The 22,789-nt window shown below is 37.0% G+C and overlaps 3 protein-coding genes and 1 pseudogene across 4 annotated transcripts; 2 read left to right on the top strand and 2 right to left on the bottom strand.

Moving 5' to 3' along the window:
- Positions 1 to 865: 865 nt before the first annotated feature.
- On the bottom strand, positions 866 to 3,453 carry LOC116013841. 2 transcript variants are annotated; one of them, XM_031253791.1, is made up of 3 exons: positions 3,077 to 3,453; positions 2,023 to 2,504; positions 866 to 1,448 (listed from the first exon to the last, which is right to left on the bottom strand). In XM_031253791.1, the coding sequence occupies exons 1-3, from the start codon at positions 3,391 to 3,393 to the stop codon at positions 1,066 to 1,068; spliced, it is 1,182 nt and encodes a 393-aa protein (XP_031109651.1). In that variant the 5' UTR covers positions 3,394 to 3,453; the 3' UTR covers positions 866 to 1,065. The 2 variants fall into 2 exon arrangements, with proteins under 2 accessions (XP_031109651.1, XP_031109650.1); XM_031253790.1 differs by having other exon boundaries at positions 2,023 to 2,516; positions 3,077 to 3,452.
- A 3,342-nt stretch (positions 3,454 to 6,795) lies between these two features.
- Positions 6,796 to 10,126, top strand: LOC116013574 (proline dehydrogenase 1, mitochondrial-like). The gene is made up of 4 exons (XM_031253405.1): positions 6,796 to 7,399; positions 8,002 to 8,650; positions 9,445 to 9,685; positions 9,794 to 10,126. Exons 1-4 carry the CDS (start codon positions 6,872 to 6,874, stop codon positions 9,831 to 9,833), a joined length of 1,458 nt encoding a protein of 485 aa, XP_031109265.1. The 5' UTR covers positions 6,796 to 6,871; the 3' UTR covers positions 9,834 to 10,126.
- A 2,979-nt stretch (positions 10,127 to 13,105) lies between these two features.
- Positions 13,106 to 15,833, top strand: LOC116012516 (S-adenosylmethionine decarboxylase proenzyme-like). Its single transcript, XM_031252071.1, has 4 exons — positions 13,106 to 13,240; positions 13,337 to 13,426; positions 14,083 to 14,238; positions 14,358 to 15,833. The coding sequence occupies exon 4, from the start codon at positions 14,526 to 14,528 to the stop codon at positions 15,621 to 15,623; it is 1,098 nt and encodes a 365-aa protein (XP_031107931.1). The 5' UTR covers positions 13,106 to 13,240; positions 13,337 to 13,426; positions 14,083 to 14,238; positions 14,358 to 14,525; the 3' UTR covers positions 15,624 to 15,833.
- Positions 15,834 to 19,215: 3,382 nt separating this feature from the next.
- Positions 19,216 to 20,244, bottom strand: LOC116012086 (annotated as a pseudogene).
- Between the last annotated feature and the right edge of the window lie 2,545 nt (positions 20,245 to 22,789).

Below are 22,789 nucleotides of genomic sequence, written 5' to 3'. Positions count from 1 at the left end.
TTTACAATTTGTTCATGGTATTATTATTGCACAGTTTGGTTAATACCGTAAGTATTATTGAAAAATACATCTTATATATTTGAGAATTATATTATTAACATGACTCTATTTTAAAGTACTATTAACTCTATTACAAGATAATATATGTTTTATACTTTTTATATTTTTTTTTTATAAATTTACAGGGTTTTTCTCTCTATCCGTTTAACGGTCCGGGGTCCACCCATGTTCGCTCCGGGAGGCACGGGAGCTGGCCAGGGGGAATCGTCACTTGTGAGAATTGAACCTGGGTTCTCCCGAAATTCCTCCCCACAAAGAGAGCTCATTTGCCACTCAAAGTGTCAATATCTCACCACCAGAGTTTGAATCGTCAGTGGAAATTGAACCTGGATTCTCCCGAAATTCCTCCCCACAAAGAGAGCTCACTTGCCACTCAAAGTGTCAATATCTCACCACCAAACTTTGATCCTGCCACTCACCACCAGAGTTTGATCCTGCCACTCATCTGAGTGAAAGGTGTTTGACACCTGACTAGTTAATATACTATGATGATTTTTTTGTTGGATGAAAATTATTGAATTTAAATTCAAATTATTTAATCCCAAGCACCCATTGCATCATTGCTCAAAATTTTGGTGGAGTAGGTAATTCATCAAGCATGTCTCAAATGGGTGCAATCTCAAATAGAGACAATTTCATACATCTTTATAAGGAATTGAACTCTATATTTGATCTCCCAACTTCATTGGTCAACTAGTTGAATTGTTCTCCAACTTCATTGGTCAACTAGTTGAATTGTTGGGTTAATTATTTGTTTATTAGAAGTTAGAACAATCTTATTGAAACTTTTTGAGGTTTTTGTGTGTATGTAATACTACACAACTTTTATTCATCTATTTTTTTTATCAATATAATCACAACACGTGACAAGAATTTTACTTCATGATAGTCTAATTCAAGCTAAGCTACTGAGGAGTATGGTATCAGACAAGATGAAGATTAGAATGAAAACTACATAGTACAAATCAAACAGAACCACATCAATGCGAGTAAAGCTTGCAGATTCTATTCCCACGTACATATGATCTTCCGGGTGTTTCTACAATTAAAGTTAATCAACAAACTCCCATCCATTCTCCTCATCACAAAACTCTCCACCAACACATAGCAACCAAATCTTCTCCACCCACTCTCACTCCTTATCTCCTCCGTCCCCTCCACCCTCACATCCCCCTCGCCATCGCCGAACCACCCCCGCCTTTCTTGCACCCATCTCAGCTGCTCAACAATGGCGGAGCTCAAACCCACACGCCTCTCATTCCCTCCTTTCACAATACTAAACCACACGAACTCGTCGTGGGGCCCAGTTTTCGGTTCCCTCGAAGCTTCGACACCGTCGATCAAAGTCAATATCTTCTTCACGCGTGCATCAATGGCCACGACATTGCCTGCATTGTAAAATATAAATAAGAGTTTATTACCGAAATGATCTCTCAACTATAGCGAAATTATTAATTTGGTTCTTTTCTTGCCCAAGTCATTTGATTTTGAAAAATTTAACCAATTTGATCCTCCATTTATTGTGGTGTTAAACAGATGTTAAATCGGGACAAAATTGATAATTTTATTATCGTTAAGAGACCATTTCGATAATTAATTTTTGACTGAAATGGTTCCTTGACTATATTGAAATTATGAATTTGATCACGATTTAACGGATATCAAACGGTAAAAATAAACAGATGACCAAAATGGTTAAAATTTTCAAAGTTGAGAACTTAATTGAACAAGAAAAATTGTCTAGAACCAAACTGGTAATTTCACAATATTCGATGGACCATTTCTATAATAAACTCTATAAATAATAGCTTACTAGAAACCTAATCACAGATTGTTTCTATAATAAACTCTATAAATAATAGCTTACTAGAAACCTAATCACAGATTGTGTATAGGTATCTACTAACTGAGAACTTCTAGTTATTCAACTCCAACTAAACTACAAGACGATGAAAATGTTACCTGCAGATCTGCTGCTTTCGTTGCTACACGCGTAGATTTCCTCCCACCAACGTTTCAGGGCAACCTCGTAGAACAAAGATTTCTTCATTTGCTGCTCTTTCTCCTGTCTGCCGCAGGTTGTTCCTTCCTGCACGAATACAAAGGGGCAATACCACTTTCCGATGACGATTGGAGTGGAGCGCTTTGAAGAAATGGGAGCTTTTAGTTCGGGAATGTCGGGTGGGTGAAAAGGATTGAGGCCCTGAGCTTCCTTTAGATGGATTCTAATGGAGGAGCGGGAAATGTGAACTTCCCATCCCTTTCTTCTCAGGAACTTGGGAGGTATGCCGTCACACGCTACGGCTCTGGCATAGAATCCGCCATTAAAATAAGGGCAGATCTCGAACTGCTGATACACATCCTTGTGGTTAAACTGCCTTGGTTTCAGTTCCTCAGTATCACTCTCAAAGCAACATGTTCTCACTGACATCTCTCGGGCGCACCTGTACGCCCTCCTACACCATAAAAACACAACCTTTAGCTAACTGCAAGATTAAGCAAGAGTTTATCAAGTAAATTCCGCCTTGTGATTCAGGACCACAAGGAGGTAAACCCAAGTAATTCATTTTTTATTGGCTATAACCAAGAAGGCTCACAGCTCCTATCCAGAGTCATAACTTTTAACTTTATGATTACATCCTAAAAAACAATTCTTAATTACATCTTAAAAAACATATTCATGTGCCCGCCTGCATGCAGTGGCGATCACTTCTCTCTCTACACCCACAAACCTGCAAAAACTTGGGTCCTTAAGCCAGATTCATGCGCCCGCCTAGGCGACACATCTCTCTCCACAATGGGACCCACAAGCCTGCAAAAACTTGGGTACTTGTAGGAGCAACCACACACTCTCTCTCCTTCCTCACTCACTCCCATGTGACAAAAGTGTCTGAAAGATCAAGAAAAATCTCTTTAATAGGGATGCTCTAACAGCCAGACCAACCTGGTTGTGCTGCAACTTTCAATGATCTATAAATGTTGCAGAATGAGTCTGAATCACAAGTCTGGCACTTACCCTTTGTGTCTGCCGTTGGCTTTGATAACATAGTAGCGGTTGGAGGAAAGAGGGTGATCAAGAACAGGAATGAACCAGACTTTCTTGACACTGTCTTTGTCATACTCCGACACATGAACAACCTTCAAGATCCTGTCCTGAGGAAACGGCAGCCTCGTAATTCTGTCGTGCTGGTAGACACCCCAGCAAAAGGAATCCATTTCTTGAGATTCTTCATCAGTAGCCACCAGATACCCAGAATTTGGAGCCTCTGAAGGATACTTGGACAGAGCAGCCGGGTTGTTGCGGTACAGTGAGAGTGGCATTGTGGTATACATTTCACTATTTTGTTGATCCCAAGACCGCGGATCTTAGTTTGTGAGACAGTTTCTTGTGGGTATATTAGTCTTGATTTCTTACGAGGGAAGGAAGGGGAATAGTGTCCCTTTAATCAGTTGACTGGAAAGGGAAAAGCATGCATATGGTTGTGGGTTTCCAGTCATCCAAAAAAGCACAAATATGGATCGTGACTCAGAGAAATATGATCATTTGGCTCATTGCTGACCCCAGTTTCCACTTTCCCAGATTCATGCTTTATTGTTTCCTTCTTTTTACGTTGTCACAAAGGTAGTGTTCTAATGGGCACATCAGACATCATTTTTCTAAAGCACGTTGTGAAGAAAATGAGTCTCATGATAAGATTGAGACCACTTTTAACACAATAATTATTGCACTATATAAGAATCTTTAATTTGTTTCAAATGTTAACACTTCTTGTCTCGTCTACACACTACATACCCAAACAGATCAAACTACACAACATTAAGTTTCCTTTAATTTATTCCAAAGTACAGTTAACAACCCAAAATTTTTAAGGAAATAATCTATGACTGAGGATGTCTGTCTTATTCAAAAATCTAAAATTAATTCTTGATGAGAGATTGATGACTTTATTTTTCATGCTGACCAGACTGCAATAAAAAAAAAAAAAGCAGCATATATATAACATGGAATCAAAGTCTTAGCTTAGGAATCTCATGAGTTTATTCAGATTAATGTTCTCTTTGCAGACCTGTTGCATTGATTCCATGGCGGACTGGGCAGTATCTTTAGCTTTCGCCATCATGATTGCCCATCTCCTGAAAGCATTAGCAATTACCACATCCATACTTGCATTAGTTTCCCCGTTTTCGGGGGCTCTTGCGCCGAAGATGCACAGGGCTAAGCGATCTGCCGAGGGACATCGGTAGGGTAGCGTTTCGCCTTAGTGAGAAGCCTCTACGCGAGCAGGAGTGGACGAGGACGAATCGGAAGCGAGATTGGCTTGAGTAAAGCAGAATCCAATGCCCCGAAAACCTAAGGGTTCCTCTGTAAGGTTAGTCCACGGAGGGTGAGTTAGGGCCTAAGATCGACTACAACAATGTAACATTCACAAAAAAACATGTTTTAAGGGACAATTCCAATCAAATTTGGTCAGGCTATTAATTTGTATCTGGTTTGAACCGATCAGCTAGCTAGGAGCAATCTAGATTGAATTACCTAATACACACCCTGAAATAATGGCTGCAGGTTTTTCTCATCGCCAATAAATTTAAAAAAAAAAAAACATGTTATTTTAACTCTTGGTTTTGCTCAAAGAAATTAAAAGCACAAGGACTAATCACCTGGTTCAGCTGTTCCATGTTCATCCTTGTTCTTTAATTTCTGCATCAGCTGAGGCTGAACAATGGTGGGATTGAAAACTCCTGGTTTTTGAGATCTTAAAAACATGTTTGCGTGTTGAACTGACAAGCCCGACAGGGGATCTGAGTACTTATAGCCGCAATGCTCCAAGAAGAATGGATGACAATGGACAATATTAAGATTAATCAGTCAAATACTATGTGAGTTAGAAACGCTCCATTCTTAACCGTCGCATGTAGACCACGCATTTTGTTTGGTTTTTTCGTTTTGTGTTTCTTTGTTTTTTTGGTTTGTTTTGTGTTTTGGTAATATTACTTCAATTCCCTGTTCTTCAATTGTTAATTAATCTTTCAAATCTCTTTGCAAATCATCAAATTTCTTTGATACGTTACCATTGTTGTTGATGTAAGCTTATGAAAGTTTGAATCTGTATGCTGTTTCAGGTAAGCAGAATATGCATGCTTGCATATATGGTTGAGTTAAATAAATTTGGGTCTGGGTATAATTAATTTCTTTAATTTCAATTAGAAATTGTTAAATTTTAATTCCTTTTTTAATTGTTGAACATGAAATCCTGTTATTTTTTAAATGAAAATTATTTAATTTTCAGGGAAATAATGATTAATTTTTTATTTTTTTTTTGTTGTTGAAAAGAAGAAGAAGACAGTAATCCAACAGCCAACAACTTTATAATTAATGATTTAACATTTAATTTTTTTTTTATGTAACCTTTGTTGCACTTAAATTTTTAGGTTAAACCCTTTATGTTTGTTTTACTAGTTTAAAATAACCAAGTAATTTTTTTAGAAAAAGATGCAGTTCAATCTTCATTTAATACATAAAAGGTGGTAACATTATTTTGAACTTTGGATGACCAATCATCAATCCTAACGAAGTAGAAGTAGAGAGAAAAAAGGACAACCACATCACTCATAAAATGTAACACTTTTTGGCAACGGATAGCTGCTTTAGAGTTCTTAAATAACCAAACGACTTATTAAGTTCGAACTTCAAAGAATTTCTTAGAACACACTCCACTGGAAGCTGAATTTTCTTGTCATGATTGTTTCCCTTTGATTATTGGTTTCTAATATTTTTAGAGCATAACGATTATTTTCCCCACTCATGCATTTGTTGGTCTCCAACTTTCCATCTTCTTCATTGCAAGATGATGAGCATTACTTATTTGATAAATTTTGTTTACATATATATGGACACATAAATTATAAGGTACATACTAATAAGTTAAATGTTATTAAATGCAGTATTGAAGGTCCAATTACAAGACTTTTTGACTTTTTCATACAAAACTAGAATGCAAGGTTGGCCACTCACAAAACGCCCAAAGGGCACATGTCGTGTATTGCACGTGCCCAATTTTGTAATTTTTCATAAAAAACTATACTGCAAGATTAGACATACACAGAGCGCCCAATGAGCACACATCGTGCATTGCACACGCCCATTGGCCATTGTTAAACCCTTTTCAATTGGTAAGTTTATTTTACAATACATTATGTGTATTACATTTACTTTTATATATAATTGGTTTTCATTATTTTTTTTAAATATTTATTAATAAATTTACTTTGTTTTTTTTTTTTATATTAAATTTCTCATTTTAAACGTGTTAAATGCTTATTTAACTTAATAATTTTGAGCCTTACAAATTTTATGTTTGACTTGCAGAGTTTTTTACTATCATCTGGATGAGATTCATCTTCTGATGTTCGCTGATACATTGGGCGTTGTGTTGAGTATTCAAGATTTATGCAGTTGAATTTTTTTTAATAAAAGTGTTAAAAAACCCAAAATAGGAAAGAATTTATTAATTCAGCATAAAATACATATTTCTAGAAGATTTTCTCAATTAAGGACGTTTTATAATTTTCCATTTTTTTAATAATTTTTTGCAGTTTCCTAGAAACTGCAGTTCTCCATTATACGTAAACGATATCCAAAACTTATCCAATCAAATTGATCGACTCGGGTCCACGTCAGGCTGAGGGGTGCATGACACAGAAGTTAAATGACTTCGTTAAATAGTCATTGGAGTTCATCGAACATTGTTAGAGTTTTATCGGACGACAGAGACAATAAAGAAAACAAGGATCAAAAAGATCGGATTTGTTAATGGCCAGCCGTGTAGGGAATCCCGGAAAAATCGCGAAGAAGATTCTGCCCTGTTTCGTCCGGCGTCTGAACTCGGCTCCCTCGTCGTTCACCGCCGCCGTGCCGCCGCTCAACTTCGCCGATAAGCCCGAGCCAGCCGCAGCCGCCGATAAGGTCGTGGACTTTGAGGATGCGAAGGAGCTGTTCTCGTCGGTTGGGACGTCGAAGTTGGTGAAATCGGCCGTCGCGCTTCACTTGCTGGCGATCGAGCCCGCCGTCGACGTGGGGATTCGGGTGATGAATTCGCGGCTCATGAAGATTCCGGTGGTGAAGGAAACGGTGATGGGACTCGTCGAGCGTACGTTTTACGGCCAATTTTGCGCCGGCAGGGATTTGGAGGAAGTTGCCCGGACCGTCGCCGGCTTGTCGGAGACCGGCCTCAAGGCTATGCTGGATTACGGGTTGGAGCACGCCGACGATAATGAGTCCTGTGATCGGAGCATGAATCATATCCTTCAAACCGTCGACGCAGCCAAGTCGCTACCGCCGGTAAGCTATTCTATATCCCATTGTTACAATACGGGCGTTAGTCGGACGAGGAATTTTAGGGCATGGAAGCTCTGCAACAGCACAGGTCCCAAAATTTTGAGGCCCCTACTCCAATCTTGACCTAATAGTTAGTAGCTTAAAAATAGATTTTTACTAAGTATTACTTTTAAAAAAATTATATTCAAGTAATATTCATGCCTCCTTTATTTACCAGCACAGTAGCAAATAAAAAAATAGGTCCTGTGCTATCGATGAGACGAATTAACTCGATCAACTCGATCAAAATGAATGAGTAACTCAGTTGAGTTAGGTGCTAGGGCGGGTGCTTAAAGAAAACCACCACGGTTTAGGGGTCTAGACTGATCCAGATGGACGAGTGTCTAAGCAACCGATCCCCTAAAGAGGCGCCAAGGAAAATCACCACGGTCTAGGAGGGCCTAATGCCTAGGCAGGCACTTAAACTAATTGAGATGGACGAGTTAACTCAGCGGTAGTGCCTAGGCCGACACCTAGATTGATTTTTACAATAGTACTATTTCCTAAGATCCCACGTTTCTCATTACATTAATTCTCATTTCTGCGTTTTATATATACACATACAGGTGAGTTTCGTGGTACTGAAGATTACAGCAATCTGTCCTCCAAGATTGCTGAAACGAGTAAGCGATTTCTTGAGATGGCAGTACAAGAATCCAGCTTTCAATCTCCCATGGAAGCAAAAGAGCCTTCCAGTTTTATCAGACTCCAGCGCTCTATACCACACGTCAAAAACCCCAGAGCCTCTAACCCAGGAAGAAGAGCGCGATCTTGAATTAGGCCACGAAAGGTTGCAGAAAATCTGCAAATCGTGTTTGGAGGCAGGGGTTCCATTGGTGATCGATGCAGAGGACACGACGGTCCAACCCGCGATTGATTACATTACATATTCTGCAGCGGTTTCGTACTATAAAGACGACGGTCCTCTGGTGTTTGGGACAATTCAGGCGTACTTGAGAGACGCGAAAGAGAGATTGGTGAGGGTGAAAATGGCGGCGGGGAAGATGGGGGTTCCTATGGGGTTTAAGCTGGTGAGGGGCGCTTATATGACGAGTGAGAGTGGATTGGCTTCTGCTTTGGGCGCTGAGTCTCCGATTCACCACACCATTCACCACACTCACAAGTGTTTCAATGATTGCGCTTCTTTCATGCTTGAGGAGATTGCTGCTGGCTCTGGTGGGGCAGTTGTTCTTGCCACCCACAATATTGAATCTGGTATGTGTATCCTACTTTACTCTTGATTGATTGGTGAATATACACTTTGTAGAAAATTGATCATAGTCCAATTACACGAAAACACGAACGTCATCTCGATTCACTAGAGACTTTAGACTCAATTAGCTGGGTTGTTTCACAATCGAAGGGATTTAGGATCTTAAATTTGAAATTTTTCAAGGTCGGTAATCATCTTATAAAGGACTGGTCCTAGTCACGTGGAAGTTTTGGGAGGCTGGGACTTAGAGGACTGGTTCTAGTCTAGTTACGTGGAAATTTGGAAGGTTGGGATCTAGAGGGTTGATTCTAGTCTAATTATGTGGGCGTTTGGGGGCTGGGACCTAAAAGATTGGTCCTAGTTTAGTTATGTGGAAGTTCGGGAGGCTGGGACCGGGTCCTACTCTAGTTATTTGGGAAATCGACCTAGAGGGTTGGTCCTAGTCTAATTCCGTGGCCGTTTAGGAGGTTAGGACCTAAAAGATTGGTCCTAGTCTAGTTATGTGGAAGTTTAGGAGGCTATGACCTAGAAGACTAGTCCTAGTCTAGTTACTTGAAAGTTTGTGAAATTGTGATCTAGAGGGTTGATTGTAGTGTAATTACGTGAGTGTTTGGGAGGTTAGGACCTAAAAATTAGTCCTAGTCTAGTTATGTGGAAGATTGAGAGGCTGAGACCTAGTTACAATCAGACTATCTAAATTTTTAGATTTTGAAAAGGGCTCCCGAGACCTATTCCATCTTAGGTTCGGGATTTGGCTACCTCTAACCAATGATGCTTGTTTTATCTCCTCTGATAGGGAAGCTAGCTGCAACCAAGGCAACAGATTTGGGGATCAAAAGGGACAATCAAAAGCTCCAATTCGCACAGCTATATGGAATGTCAGAAGGTCTATCCTTTGGTTTGAAAAAAGCAGGGTTTCAGGTCAGCAAGTATTTGCCATTTGGACCTGTGGACCAGATCATGCCTTATCTCCTAAGGAGAGCTGAAGAAAACCGAGGGCTTTTATCAACTTCATCTCTCGACAGACAACTCATGAGGTAATAATATAATTAACCAAACACATTTGTTTTAACTCTGTTTCAAAAACATTTATTTAGGTTAATTAATGTCGGATGAAAGTTGATCCCTTACTTTTCTGTTTCCAGGAAGGAGCTGAAAAGAAGGCTGGCATCAATTATTCTTTAGCAGAGACAAGACAAGATTCCTAGGCCAGCCACAATCAGTCTTGATTATCATTAGTGTTTATGTAATTATAATTATATATATATATATATATATGAATGAATTGAAGCAGCCACAACATGCATTTCAAGAATGTAAGCTAGAATGCCCTAAGAGATTGTGGCTTTGTTTGGAAGCTCTAGTTTTTTTTTTTTTTTTTGTTTTTTGTTTTTTTTGAGTATTACTAGACTTTGTTACATCGTAGTATCTGTTCATATATAACTTGTAATCTATAGTTAGATATACATATAGTAAAATGAATGAAAATGATATTATTATGCTATATGTTTTTTTGTGACGACGAAAATTCCGTTACTACCTGAGGGTTTGTATTAAATAAATTGTACAATAACCTTCAAACTACACAATAAAAGTAAATCACGCTATAAAATTTTGTGTGAGAATCTTAACAAAAATTATACTCGTGATCTTTAAATACGATGCTCAAAACACATATAGATTCATTGAATTGATGATTGGGGTTTTCATGGGATGAGATAAGACTGTCTCGGCCTGTACAGATCAGATCACACCTCCATGTGCACCAGGAAATTATTGTGTATGAACACATAGAATAATTATTTTTAATAACGATGACCTGTCAATTGCTTGGGTATCTCCAACTCTAAGAATTGTTTGGTTGTGGGAATATACTGGAGTCATTTTCTGACCCAAATTGCAGGAACTCAAAAAGAATCTGGGATCTATAATACTTTTTTTAATGACGAAAAAAACTCGTAGTCTTTATTTGAGAATGTACACGATTCATATTTAATAATCGTTAAATTACACAACCCTATGATGGGTGTAATTAAAAAATATTGTCAATAATTAAACCTCATAATTTTTTAGTATAAAAGTTATGTTTTATCCACCCGAAAAAGATGTTAGGCTCTACAATTCCAACAACAAGAAAGGGGTTAGAAGAGTACTGAAGTTACTGGTAAACGTTGGGGGTGGATGTCAAAATCATTGCCAGATTGTTGGGCAAAGTAGCAGAGATTCTACATGGAGAAGTGATCAAAACAATTACGCCAGAAGATTCCACAAACTATTTTCAGTTGGAAGTCACATCACAATTATAATGTTTTAGGTACTGAAGATTATAATACCTAAAAAGATTATCTTGTGTCTAAAATTATGATCAAAAGTAAATTAAAATAAATATATTGTGTAAATAAATTTTACTTACAAAATCATATATGTTATTACTATTAGTAGGTAGGTTTGATGTTTGAAGAGGACGCCTTGACCCAACAAGGTTTTAGCCTTGATCTTTGTCCCCGGTCTCGGCCTAAGGCCACAGTTTGGGCTAGTTTTTTTTGTTTTTTTTTGTTTTGTTTTGTTTTTTTGTTTTGTTTTGTTTTGTTTTTTTTTGGGTGTGAAGCTTTTGTTCAAGACAGAAATGACATGGGATGCAAGACACCTTTGAATGCGGTTATTAGAATTTTGGTCACATTTACGAAAACTATGTTGTAATTTGTAGCTTAAAATGGTATTTAAGTGGATATTTTGTGGTACAGATATATGTAGGTTCACTTTCAATTTGGGTCGAGTCAGATTAGATTTGGGTTTTTCGTAGTGTGACAAAAAAATTGATATAGTGTACACTCAAAACGAATATATAATGAGTGAGTGATAAATTGAGTATCAAAGTGAACCCATTTGAGTTGAAAAAATGTAGGTGGAAAGACTTTGTAAAAACACTTGTCTCACATTGGGTTGAAAAGAGTTTTTAATTTACTACTAAATATATAAGACCCTTTTAGAGGGACATTGAATTGTATAACATATATAGAGACTATCTTTAGCGCACAAGGGTGCAAATCAAATCCCAAAAGGCTTCCTTGTTGTTGGCATATTGTTTCTTGCTGTAGATTTTGAACTGTCCAAATATGAGGAGTTTTTTCTAGCTATCTTCTTCTCTCAACTCTTACACGAAATTTCTGCCAACATTTCCTTAAAAAAGGAATTGAAGTGCTCGCATGTTGTTATTGTTCGCCGAACTTACTTTTTGTTTGAGTGCTCACTTCTTCTCTCAACTACTTTCTTACACGAAATTTCTGTCAACATTTCCTTAAAAAGGAATCAAAGTGCTCACCCATTGTTATTGTTTGCTAGACTTTTTGTTTGAATACTCAAACATTAAGTCATCGTCATCTGTTTTATCCTGTGAGACTGACGCTACAATGCCCCTATCACCATCGAGAGGTAGTTAATCGGTTTTAAGGAACGTGTAAGATACACATGACTCGAATTTTCTCTTTTCTTCTCGTTGGATTTAAATATCATATTTTAAAACCCTTTTCTTCATATTTATATATCAAATGTTCACAATTTCCCTTTTAAAAATTCACAATTTGTATACTACGAATGCATAATGTGAATGTTAACAATTTACATACTAAATGTTCACAATTTGTATACTGCAAACACACAACATTATGTTGGAAATAATTTATTTCTATCATTGATTCTTATAATAAAGGTTATATAATTCCATAAGGTCACGGTGATAATTAGTGATGTATAAAGGTGGAATTAATGGGCAAAATTCTTCCATCTATTAAAATACAATGGTTAAAACTTAAAAGATGTGTGTTAGAAAAGGTTATGAGTTCTTAAAGCAGTTTTCACATTCCTAAAAGGATTTCTATTCTTAAAGGAGGTTTCTCATTCCACTTGAAATAGGGTTTCATCACATCTTATAAATATCTTGGAAAACTCTAACGAATATACAAGATTTTCCAGTCTCCAGTTTTCTAGTCTCTAATATCATTAGGTGATTAAGGTATTCAATCCTTATTATTGTTTTAATTAAAAATCTATGATCATGAATATTGTTTAATTTATTGATTTGATTTATATGTGTTCATTGTTATTTGTGCTTCCACATTTAAGTTATAGCACAATAAAGTTGTGATTAACCTACACAATTGATGTGTTTTAACTTAGAAATACAATTTATATTCTAAAAGTTTACAATTTCAATACTAAAAATACACAAAAAAGGACGAGCTAAACTCGTTTGACAACTCTCTCCACAGTATAACAATTCCATGTGGACAGATTTTATTCGTCCGAATAAACTCAAGCAATTTTCATCATTAAATTACACGTGTCGTAGTTTTAACGTACGTGCTTCAGGTACCGCACTTTTACCACACGTGTTTCTAAGCGCCATCCCAACGGACTATATATACACACTTCCCTTAAATACGTTCCTCCACACGCCCCTTGTACGCTCTAATAACAATTCATCAATCCTTCGCGTTTTCTTCCCTTCATAAACTCCATTTATTCGTAGGATTACTGCTTGAGTGAGAGATCCGAAATTCGAGCTGTTATTCGGATCTCTTTTCCGTCATTAGGTTCGGCTTCTCTAATTCCGTTTTTGCTTTATTTAATCGTCTCTAATTTGCACGTAAATTTGATCTCTGATCTGAAAGGTTATTGTTTATTTCTAGGGTTAATAATAATTGAAGCTCTTTAGTGGAAGGAGACTCAACAGCGGGTCCGGCTTCGTCGTAAATTCCCCTATATGATAATATATCTAAGTGCGTTTCTTGATTCTTCTTTATGCAATGCTCTAAAGTTTGATTGCAAATATTAATATTTCTGTGATTGAAATTTATATTTCTCTGAGTTATTCTGGCTCGTGCTATCTGTTCTTTTATTAATGTTATTATCTTTCCGTTGTTGATCCAATGTGGAGCGTTTTGAGACGGTTTCAATGTGTTTTTCTAATCACTGTGCTAAGTATTTTTCGTAAAAACCATGCAATTTTGGTTTCATGGTTCAAGTATTAGAATATTGACTTGTTCATCTATCTTTGAATTCGTTGTATATGTGACTCTCATACTTTTCCTGTGTATATTTGGTTTTGATAGTTCCTATTATTGTTTTAGAGTTGCTTTATAAATAGCTGTAGTATATTCATTCTGATATATAGTTTTGGGATTTGGAAATTAAATATTTCAAATATGATCTGATAATGTATGTGCATGTTCTTTTTTCATACTTCATTTACTTAGGTGAAGTTCTTCCATATAGAGTGGAGTTAGATTTTCAGGACTACAATCAATCATTTAGCATGAAAAGATTGTACTTTTTTTGTGCATGAATTCATTAATAGTTGGCTGTATTTCATGATGCATTGTTTTCCTTTCCCCTTACTGATTGTATCTATATTTCTGATGATTTGATGTGGTAGGTAAGCGTGAATGATTTATTAATGGAGACTAAAGGTGGGAACAAGAAATCTAGTAGTAATATTTCCTTAGTTTACGAAGCTCCCCTTGGATACACTGTTGAGGACGTTCGCCCACACGGTGGAATCAAGAAATTCAGATCTGCTGCTTACTCCAACGTGAGTGTTTTTACCGTGTAACAAATTATGATGTTCAATGTTTTAAATGTTTCTTTTTGCTAATAGAGTGAATCGTTAAGGACTCTGTGACTAATCTTCTCTTTGTTATATATTTGCAGTGCACCCGCAAGCCATCCTGATAGTGGTTTACAGTGATTTGCAATAACCACGATTAGTGGTTCAGTAATAATAGTAGTTTGAACTTCTGTTTTTTTGTTTTTTGTTTTTTTTTTGCTTGTCGTTGTGTCTCTTTCATTTGTAATAGCACTCCTTTTGTCCAAGTCAAGATGTCGTTGCCAGTCTCTGCAATCGGATTTGAAGGTTACGAAAAGAGGCTCGAGATCTCATTTTTTGAGCCTGAAATCTTTGCCAATCCCAAAGGCCAGGGCCTGCAATCATTGTCCAAAGAGCAGTTGGATAAAATTCTGAAGCCTGCTGAGTGCACCATTGTCTCGTCGTTGGCAAACGATGAAGTTGACTCTTATGTCCTTTCTGAATCTAGCCTGTTTGTGTACCCACACAAGATTATAATCAAAACTTGTGGCACCACAAAACTGCTTCTCTCAATTCCTCCCATCCTTGAGCTGGCTGATGGGCTTGATCTGAAAGTGAAATCGGTGAGGTATACTCGTGGAACGTTTATCTTTCCCGGGGCTCAGTCGTTTCCACACCGTGATTTCTCTGAAGAAGTAAGTGTACTCGATGGCTATTTTGGTGAACTTGGTTCGGGTAGCAAAGCCTATGTTATGGGTGGTGTTGACCCACAACAGCAATGGCATGTCTACTCTGCATCTGCAGAATCTGCAGATGATGATCACCCCATCTATACTCTTGAAATGTGCATGACTGGTCTGGACAGCAAGAGTGCCTCTGTCTTTTACAAAACTGATTCAAGTTCTGCAGCCTTTATGACCCAAGTTTCAGGCATTAGAGACATTCTCCCCGAATCAGAGATTTGTGATTTCGACTTCGACCCTTGTGGCTACTCAATGAACGCCATCGAGGGAGCTGCAATCTCCACGATTCACGTGACACCAGAAGACGGTTTCAGCTATGCAAGCTTTGAATCAGTGGGGTATGATTTCAGGACTTTGAGCTTGAACGCACTCGTCGAGAGGGTGTTGGCCTGCTTCAAACCTGCAGACTTTTCTGTTGCTTTGCATAGCGACTCTACTGGAGCAGAGCTCGGCTCTGTGTTCAATCTGGATGTGAAAGGATACGTGTCTGACGATATGAGCTGCAAGGCACTTGGCAATGGAGGATCAATCATGTACTGCAGCTTCACTTATTCATCCGCCGTGAGCTGTGGATCTCCTAGGTCTACCCTGAATTGCTGTTGGAGTGAAAGTGAAGATGAGGAAGGGGGAAGAAACAGTACTGCATAGTTTCTCGATCTCCCCTTCTTCCCAGCATGATTTTTTGCATACATTTTATGGACTAAGGACTGCAATTAATAAAGTGTCTATCTGTGGTGTAATGGTGTGGGTTACTTGTGGAGGGAGTTTGCATGTCATTCACAACTGTGGATCTGTTGATTGTTTCCGTTTAAATAATACAATATAAAGGATTATATTCCTCATCTATTTCTTCCTTAATCCATGTTTAATTCTTGCTTCTTGTCTTGTTGAGTTGTGTCCCACGTATATCGTCATGGCGTTTCTCCCATCGCAATGCAATGGTTATACTACATAGTAATTAACACTATATTTTTACTTGAATTTTTAATGTTAATTCAGTATTTTAAATAAAATATAAAGAAAATATTCCTTATTTTCACAAAAAATCAAGGTAATTCCTACTAGGCACAATAAACTTACCCCAAAAATTAAAATATCAAAATTTGAAACAAGAAAAAAAATGATTGTATGTCCATTCATTGACTTCATGACATGTCACCCATATATTCGTATTTGCCTATCAAGTTATTGTATTTGCCATAGGACTTTAATAGGCTGCACTTTTAAATGTAGTTTTTTTTTTTTTTTTGAAAAGATTATATAAATATTGTTTCTAAATATATAAATATTGTATGCTAATAATATTAAACTTAATATTATATAAATATTGTTTAACCACATTGATTAATGTAACACATCATTTCATATATATGAGAGAAATGTTAGGGTGTGTTTACTCTGGAAATTTTTTCTAATTTTCTGGAAATTTTGAAAACTGGAAAACAGAAAACATGTTTACTAGCACAGTTTTCCATTTTGAAAACAGGAAATAATTTTTCAGTTTTCTGGAAATTTTGAAAACTGGAAAACAGAAAACAGAAAACATGTTTATTAGCACAGTTTTCCATTTTGAAAACAGGAAATAATTTTTCAGTTTTCTAGAAAACTGAAAACAGAATCAACTATCATCTATTAGATTATATGTCATTATAACCACATTCTCACCATTATCTACACAGTTTTCCATTTTGAAAACAGGAAATAATTTTTCAGTTTTCTAGAAAACTGAAAACAGAATCAGCTATCATCTATTAGATTATATGTCATTATAACCACATTCTCACCATTATCTACTTACATATATGTCATTATAACCACATTCTCACCATTATCTACTTACATATATGTCATTATAACCACATTCTCACCATTATCTACTTACATATTTATTCATTACTATGATTACATTTATTATCATCTTCTTTTACTTATCATCATCTTGTATCTTTTCTATTTACATTATTTATTTAAACATAACTTATTTGATTATGCTTAAAATTATACATCATTCACATGATCTAAATTAAAAATTGAAATCTATACCACACTTATATTTTGATTGGACTCAATTGATTATTGGTTTTGGTCCAAATATCAGACATCGAAATTTCACACATATATTACTATATTAGAATTCAAAATTAAAATTATATATTACATACATGTCATTCAAATGAATATGTCCAAACATATTTTAAATATTAGCTCAAAAAATATTAATATTATCTAAACTAAATTTTGTGTGAACTTAATAGGTTATTGGTTCAAATATAATTTTATTTATGTTATATACATATATAAATTTGGTCCGGATATCAAATGTAAATTTTTTTTTTTACATATATTGGACTTCAAAGTAAAATATATATTTATTCTATTTAAACCAAATATATTTTAAAATATTTTAAATATAAGGTCTAAAAATAACTCGAAATTAAACTTATTGTTAATTTTATAACGTTAACTTGAAAACATAAATTTGAAAAAATAAGTGTTAGTAAACAAGTTTTCTAAACAGAAAACAGAAAATGAAAAATAAAGAATGAAAATTGAAAAATTGAAAAACAGAAAACCGAAAACAGTTTTCTGTCAGGAAACAGACCCTTATTGTCTGGATTTATATCAGGTACATACCATTCAAAAAAGACATTTAGTTTTATATGGATCGGTCGGCATCTTAGAATTATTTAGGTGTATGTATAGATAAAATTTATTGTTTCTAAAATGATGGGGGTTTTTATATAATAGGGTGGACATACAGCAAATGCAGGCCAGGGCAGAAGGTGCGGCTCCATGATATGAGCAAGTGATGAAGATCAGAAGACTAATGACGATCCTGGTCTTTTGCTTGAAACCACAAGAAAGTGGCCAACAATTATCTGCCACCTGTTAGGACACAATGATGGGTAGGAAGAGGAGCTCATCCATGGCTAGGGTCCTTGACGTCAGCCATGCCCCTTGGTAGATCCTCAACTGATAATATAGGCCAGTCTTTGACCCACCGCCATAAAACTCAATGCCCTAAACCCTAAACCTATTCACAATGTTGCCCTTCTTAAGTAAGGACATCCTTAATAGTGAGATTTTTTTTGAGAAATTTTTGTAAATGTGATTAGGAAAGAAAAGATTAGAGGGAAGATAAAATAGAAAAAAAAAATTAAAGTCTAAACATGGACAATAACGTGTCCTGGCTAGGCGCAGTGGTGACAGCCACGCCCGTGTGACGCGAATGGCAAGTCTAAACAGTGGGTCCCACATTTATGCAAAATCCCCTTCCTTTGCATGAGGACTCCCACCTTCTCTTTCTTCTCTCTCTTTCATGTTGACAATTTTTGTCTAAAAAATCATATCTGTTACTAGTGATGCCCTAAAACCACAAGAAAGTGGCCGATCTGCCACTTTGCTACTACATCTAAGCACGGAGCTAGGTTGTTGGGGTACATTGTTGGTTCCTCATCATCTTTTTATTTAAGTGAATCAGAGAAGTTTTAATTTATCCATCTCCTATTAAAGATACCTTAATGGGTAGGTGGGGGAGAGGAGTTCATCCATGATCCGCCTTTAACTCACTGTCATAAAATCAACAATATCCTTATAGTTAAGCGAGTTAGATTCAATCACCATGGAGTAAGGAGCTACATTATTATTTTTTGAGTCATTTCCATTTTTGGTCCTATTATTATTGGGGCATTGCCAATTTTAGTCCACTTCATTAATTTTTGCCACATTGCGGCCAGTCTTATTTAGTCATTGCCACTTTTAGTCCACCGTTGAAATTTTCGTCAAATGGCCGTCCAAAATAGGGATATTTTTTGTCTTTTCATGCTTTGGTCATCTCCTTGACCCTTTGTAGTGGTTTTCCTTACCCATTTTCAGAGTTAATTCCCAAAATGGTCCTCCGACTATGACCTTTTCTCAATTTAGTAATTCGACTTTCAATTGCACTCAATGTGGTCCTCCAACTATTGAAAATTAAGCCAAAATGGTCTTCCGTTAGTTGGTCGTAAAAAATGAGGACAAAAATGGAATTTCAGCTTCTTCATCCACCTATTTCATCTCTGCAAATGACGAAGAAACTCTGGTGCCCGTCTCAAGCCACTGGAACAACACGACCTCGCTCCAAACGTGAACAGAGAAAGTCGGAGCCTGCAATTGCGAGACCGGCGAAGAGGCTGAAGCACCTAAACTCGCGGATGAGCCGAGACTAACGCCGTCCGTTATTTTTTTGTTCGTCGCATCTTCACGCCGGAAAATCACCCATGGGAGTGATGTCTTTCTCAGTCCTGTATCATAATAGAAAATTGTAAGCATTACAGGGGAATAACAAACAGAGTGAAATAATCTAATTCTAGTGTAATAACTTGTCAAACTCAGTTATGGTTGCATGCGACTCTTGCCCCGCCTTGCCAAGCTTATAAATCTTTTTGTTCATCTCAGTTCGGTGATGGTATCCATTTTGACCAGCACAGGCAACTGTGAATGAAACTCTAGCTGGATGCCAAACACCAATACAAGCAACTTTACGAAGAACTCTATGAGTTTTACGTGCAAGACGAGTGACACCAATGATATAAATTATCTCATCCTTCTGGAGAATAGCGTCAACTGGCACATGCTTCTCAAAGAAACCATATGCGTAGTCAACCTTCTGTGCAATTGTCCCACCATTAACCTGGAATTCCATCAAATGAGCCTTCTTCTGCTTCAGCCCCTTCATTTTCCTTATCTGCACAGGATAATATTAACAGAAAATAGTTTATCATGAGAATGTTTATAAAGCTATGGGTGTATACTAAAAGCAAATGGCATAGTTAATATAACACTCTCGCTAAAAAAAAAAAAAAAAGTCGAATGGAGTTGTTTGACAATATTGAGAATGCATGAGTACCGGCCTGGGTGTGAACCAACACACGAATGACACATGCATATTTCTTCATCTTCATTCTGTGCTTCAATGTCCTTCGTCCCATGTGCTTCAACTCCAACAACTACAATTGTAGGTGTCTCAATGATTGTCACAGTCTCACAGGTCTCCTTCTTGTGAAGTTTGAATCCAGGTTTCTCTACTTCTTTGACAATATGAGTCATTCTAGCTTTGACAAGAATGCAATCAGCTTGCATGGTTCGGAGGCATCATCCTTGGGAAATGCCTTCACCTTTCCCCTTTGGCGAGAAGCACGCTTTCTGGGAAGAAAGCCGAGTGAGCCATGCCTTAGGTGCTCAAACTTCCTGTGCGACATCTTTCTCCTTCACCAAACTCTGCTAGGGAGCTTCAAGCTTCACTCTGATCGATCTTCTTCTCATTTGCGATTTCCCGTGAGGAGTCATCTTCTCTGTCTGTGTGTTGAGGCGATCAACAGGAACCAGTAAAGAACGGCTGGCTGTTCCAGCAAGAGGCGCCCGGAGATGGTGATGCACCTTCGCTAGTTGAATTTTTGGACTCGCAACAATGCTCTTGGAGAAGGCGATGAAGAGTTCATCATCGATGACTCTGGCAGTCTGGCTTCTCGCTGCTTGTCGCTAGTGTAGCTGGTGATGGCGATGAAGAGTTCGTCGCCGGCAACCGAGTGGGAGTTGCGTAGCCGGCAAGTTGGTAAAGGTCGCGGCCGAGAAGTAGGGGCTGTGATTGTAGTAGCCGGAAATTTGCTGGGTAGATGGGTGTTGGAACTGAAATTCCATTTTTACCCTCGTTTTTAACGTTCATTTCACGGAAAAACTAACAGAAAACCATATTGGCTTAATTTTCAATAGTTGGAGGATCACATTGGGTGCAATTGAAAGTCGAGTTACTAAATTGTGAAAAGGTCATAGTCGGATGACCATTTTGGGAATTAACTTCCCATTTTCATCCAATGAAGAGGTCCGACGAAAGCCATGTGAGCCACATTACAAAGCCATGACTTTCGCCGGACCTCTTCATTGGATAAAAATGTGTAAGGAAAACCACTACACAGGGTAAAGGAGATGATGAAAGCATGAAAAGACCAAAATACCCTTGTTTTGGACGGTTATTTGACAAAAATTTTAACCGTGGACTAAAAGTGGCAATGACTAAATAAGACTGGCCGCAATGTGGCAAAAATTAATGAAGAGAACTAAAATTGGCAATGCCCCAATAACAGTAGGATTAAAAATGGAAATGACTCTTATTTTTTTTTAGAAACAAGGAGCTACAATATATATATTGAGCTTAGTCTATTACTATACACTGAATATAGATAGCAGTTGGCATGTACTGAGTGAGACCTAACAATGAGCAAAACGCCATGAACGTGACGATTCATATATTTTGTTCTTATTCCTGAATATGTAAGGACATATATATATACACACACAAATTAAATTAAACCACATATTGGTCTGTACATATATACATATATTATACACTTATTCTATAGAGAGGATAGGGTTAAAAAACATTAAAGCTGGAAAGGAGATTGATTTATATAGACAAGTGATGGATGCTCTTTTACATTGGATGGCAACACGACAAAACTGGGTGGCCTGGGATGATTATCAACTTGTGATGATTAGTATGTAAGATTAAAACTGAATAATATAGGATCTAACCTCCAGCCATAGTTGGTGTTTGTTGTTGCCTGAATGAACTGTGCTGAGTGCTGCCTTTGCTTGAGTGAACTGTATTTTTCCCTCACTTTTACTCTATACTCTCTGGATGGTGTATGAGACTGAATGTTTGAGCAGTGAGAGGTTGAGGTCCTTAAATAGCTGCAGACCATCAATGCAGCAGAAATCCCAAATGTCTTCCTACAGTTGTTTGTACCACAAATGGTTTGTCTCCCAAATGAAAATGACAGGTTTGGACTTTTATTGGACAAAACCTTTCATCTCCTTATTAGACAAAACCTTTCATAGTACACATCGACTTGGCATTGGATTGGATTACTCAGTGGTATAGTATGTGCAGTTTTTGTTGCAGTACTACTATACGTGCATGAAAGATGATTGCTTTTTTTCTTACTTGCAGATCAGATGGATGGGACCAAACTCCAGGCTAGATAGATAGTGGAGATGGAATATAATGTTACTTGCAGATCAGAGGGATGAAATGATGGTTTGAGTTTTCAATGGCATTTTTAAACAAAATGTACTGTTTCCACATGCTAGCTATACTAGACTCTATAAGAGATCTTGAGATTAAAAATTAAGCCAATTCTGTTTGTTGATATTGATAATTTTCGGTTAGATTTAGAAATGTTGAGGGGGCTAGATTTTGGTTGCTATGTTGATAATTTTTTGGTTAGATTTGCAAAATTTTGGAGTGTTCCTAGACTGCTCTAGGCCGACCTAATTAACCTAAGACCTCTAATTTGAGAAGTCACAGTTATGTTGATCGATCACAAGGCTTTTAGCATGTTGCCGGTGTAATTATAGCCAAATTTACGAATTCTTTTTAGCTTTTCTTATTTCCTTGGTATGAACAAAATTGTATTGTTTTAATCTCCTTTCATGTTTTTTTAACTCTCTAATTATTTGAGTAAACTACTCTATCTAATGGTTATATCGATCTAGATGAACTAAAGAAGCTTAGCACGCCAAGACCTTGTAGTCTAGTGGCATCCGGTTGCACTTTCATATGAAAGGGGTGAGTTCACGTCTCAATGAAGAAGATATTGACTCTTTGTCCTTCGGTAGGTTATATAACATATACTGCATTGTAACAGTAGTACTCAAAAAGAAGCTCAATCCCTATAAAATAATAATACCTTGAAAATGATAGATTAGAATGTTTAATATGTTTTTTTTTTTTGGTTTTAAATTTGACAAATTATTCTGTAGATCCGGGTGCAAGG

The sequence above is a fragment of the Ipomoea triloba genome, chromosome 3 (genome assembly GCF_003576645.1).
Source record: "Ipomoea triloba cultivar NCNSP0323 chromosome 3, ASM357664v1".
NCBI classification, from domain to species: domain Eukaryota; kingdom Viridiplantae; phylum Streptophyta; class Magnoliopsida; order Solanales; family Convolvulaceae; genus Ipomoea; species Ipomoea triloba.
The sequence above is the reverse complement of the archived record's forward strand: the minus strand, read 5'-3'. Positions and strand labels throughout refer to the sequence as shown.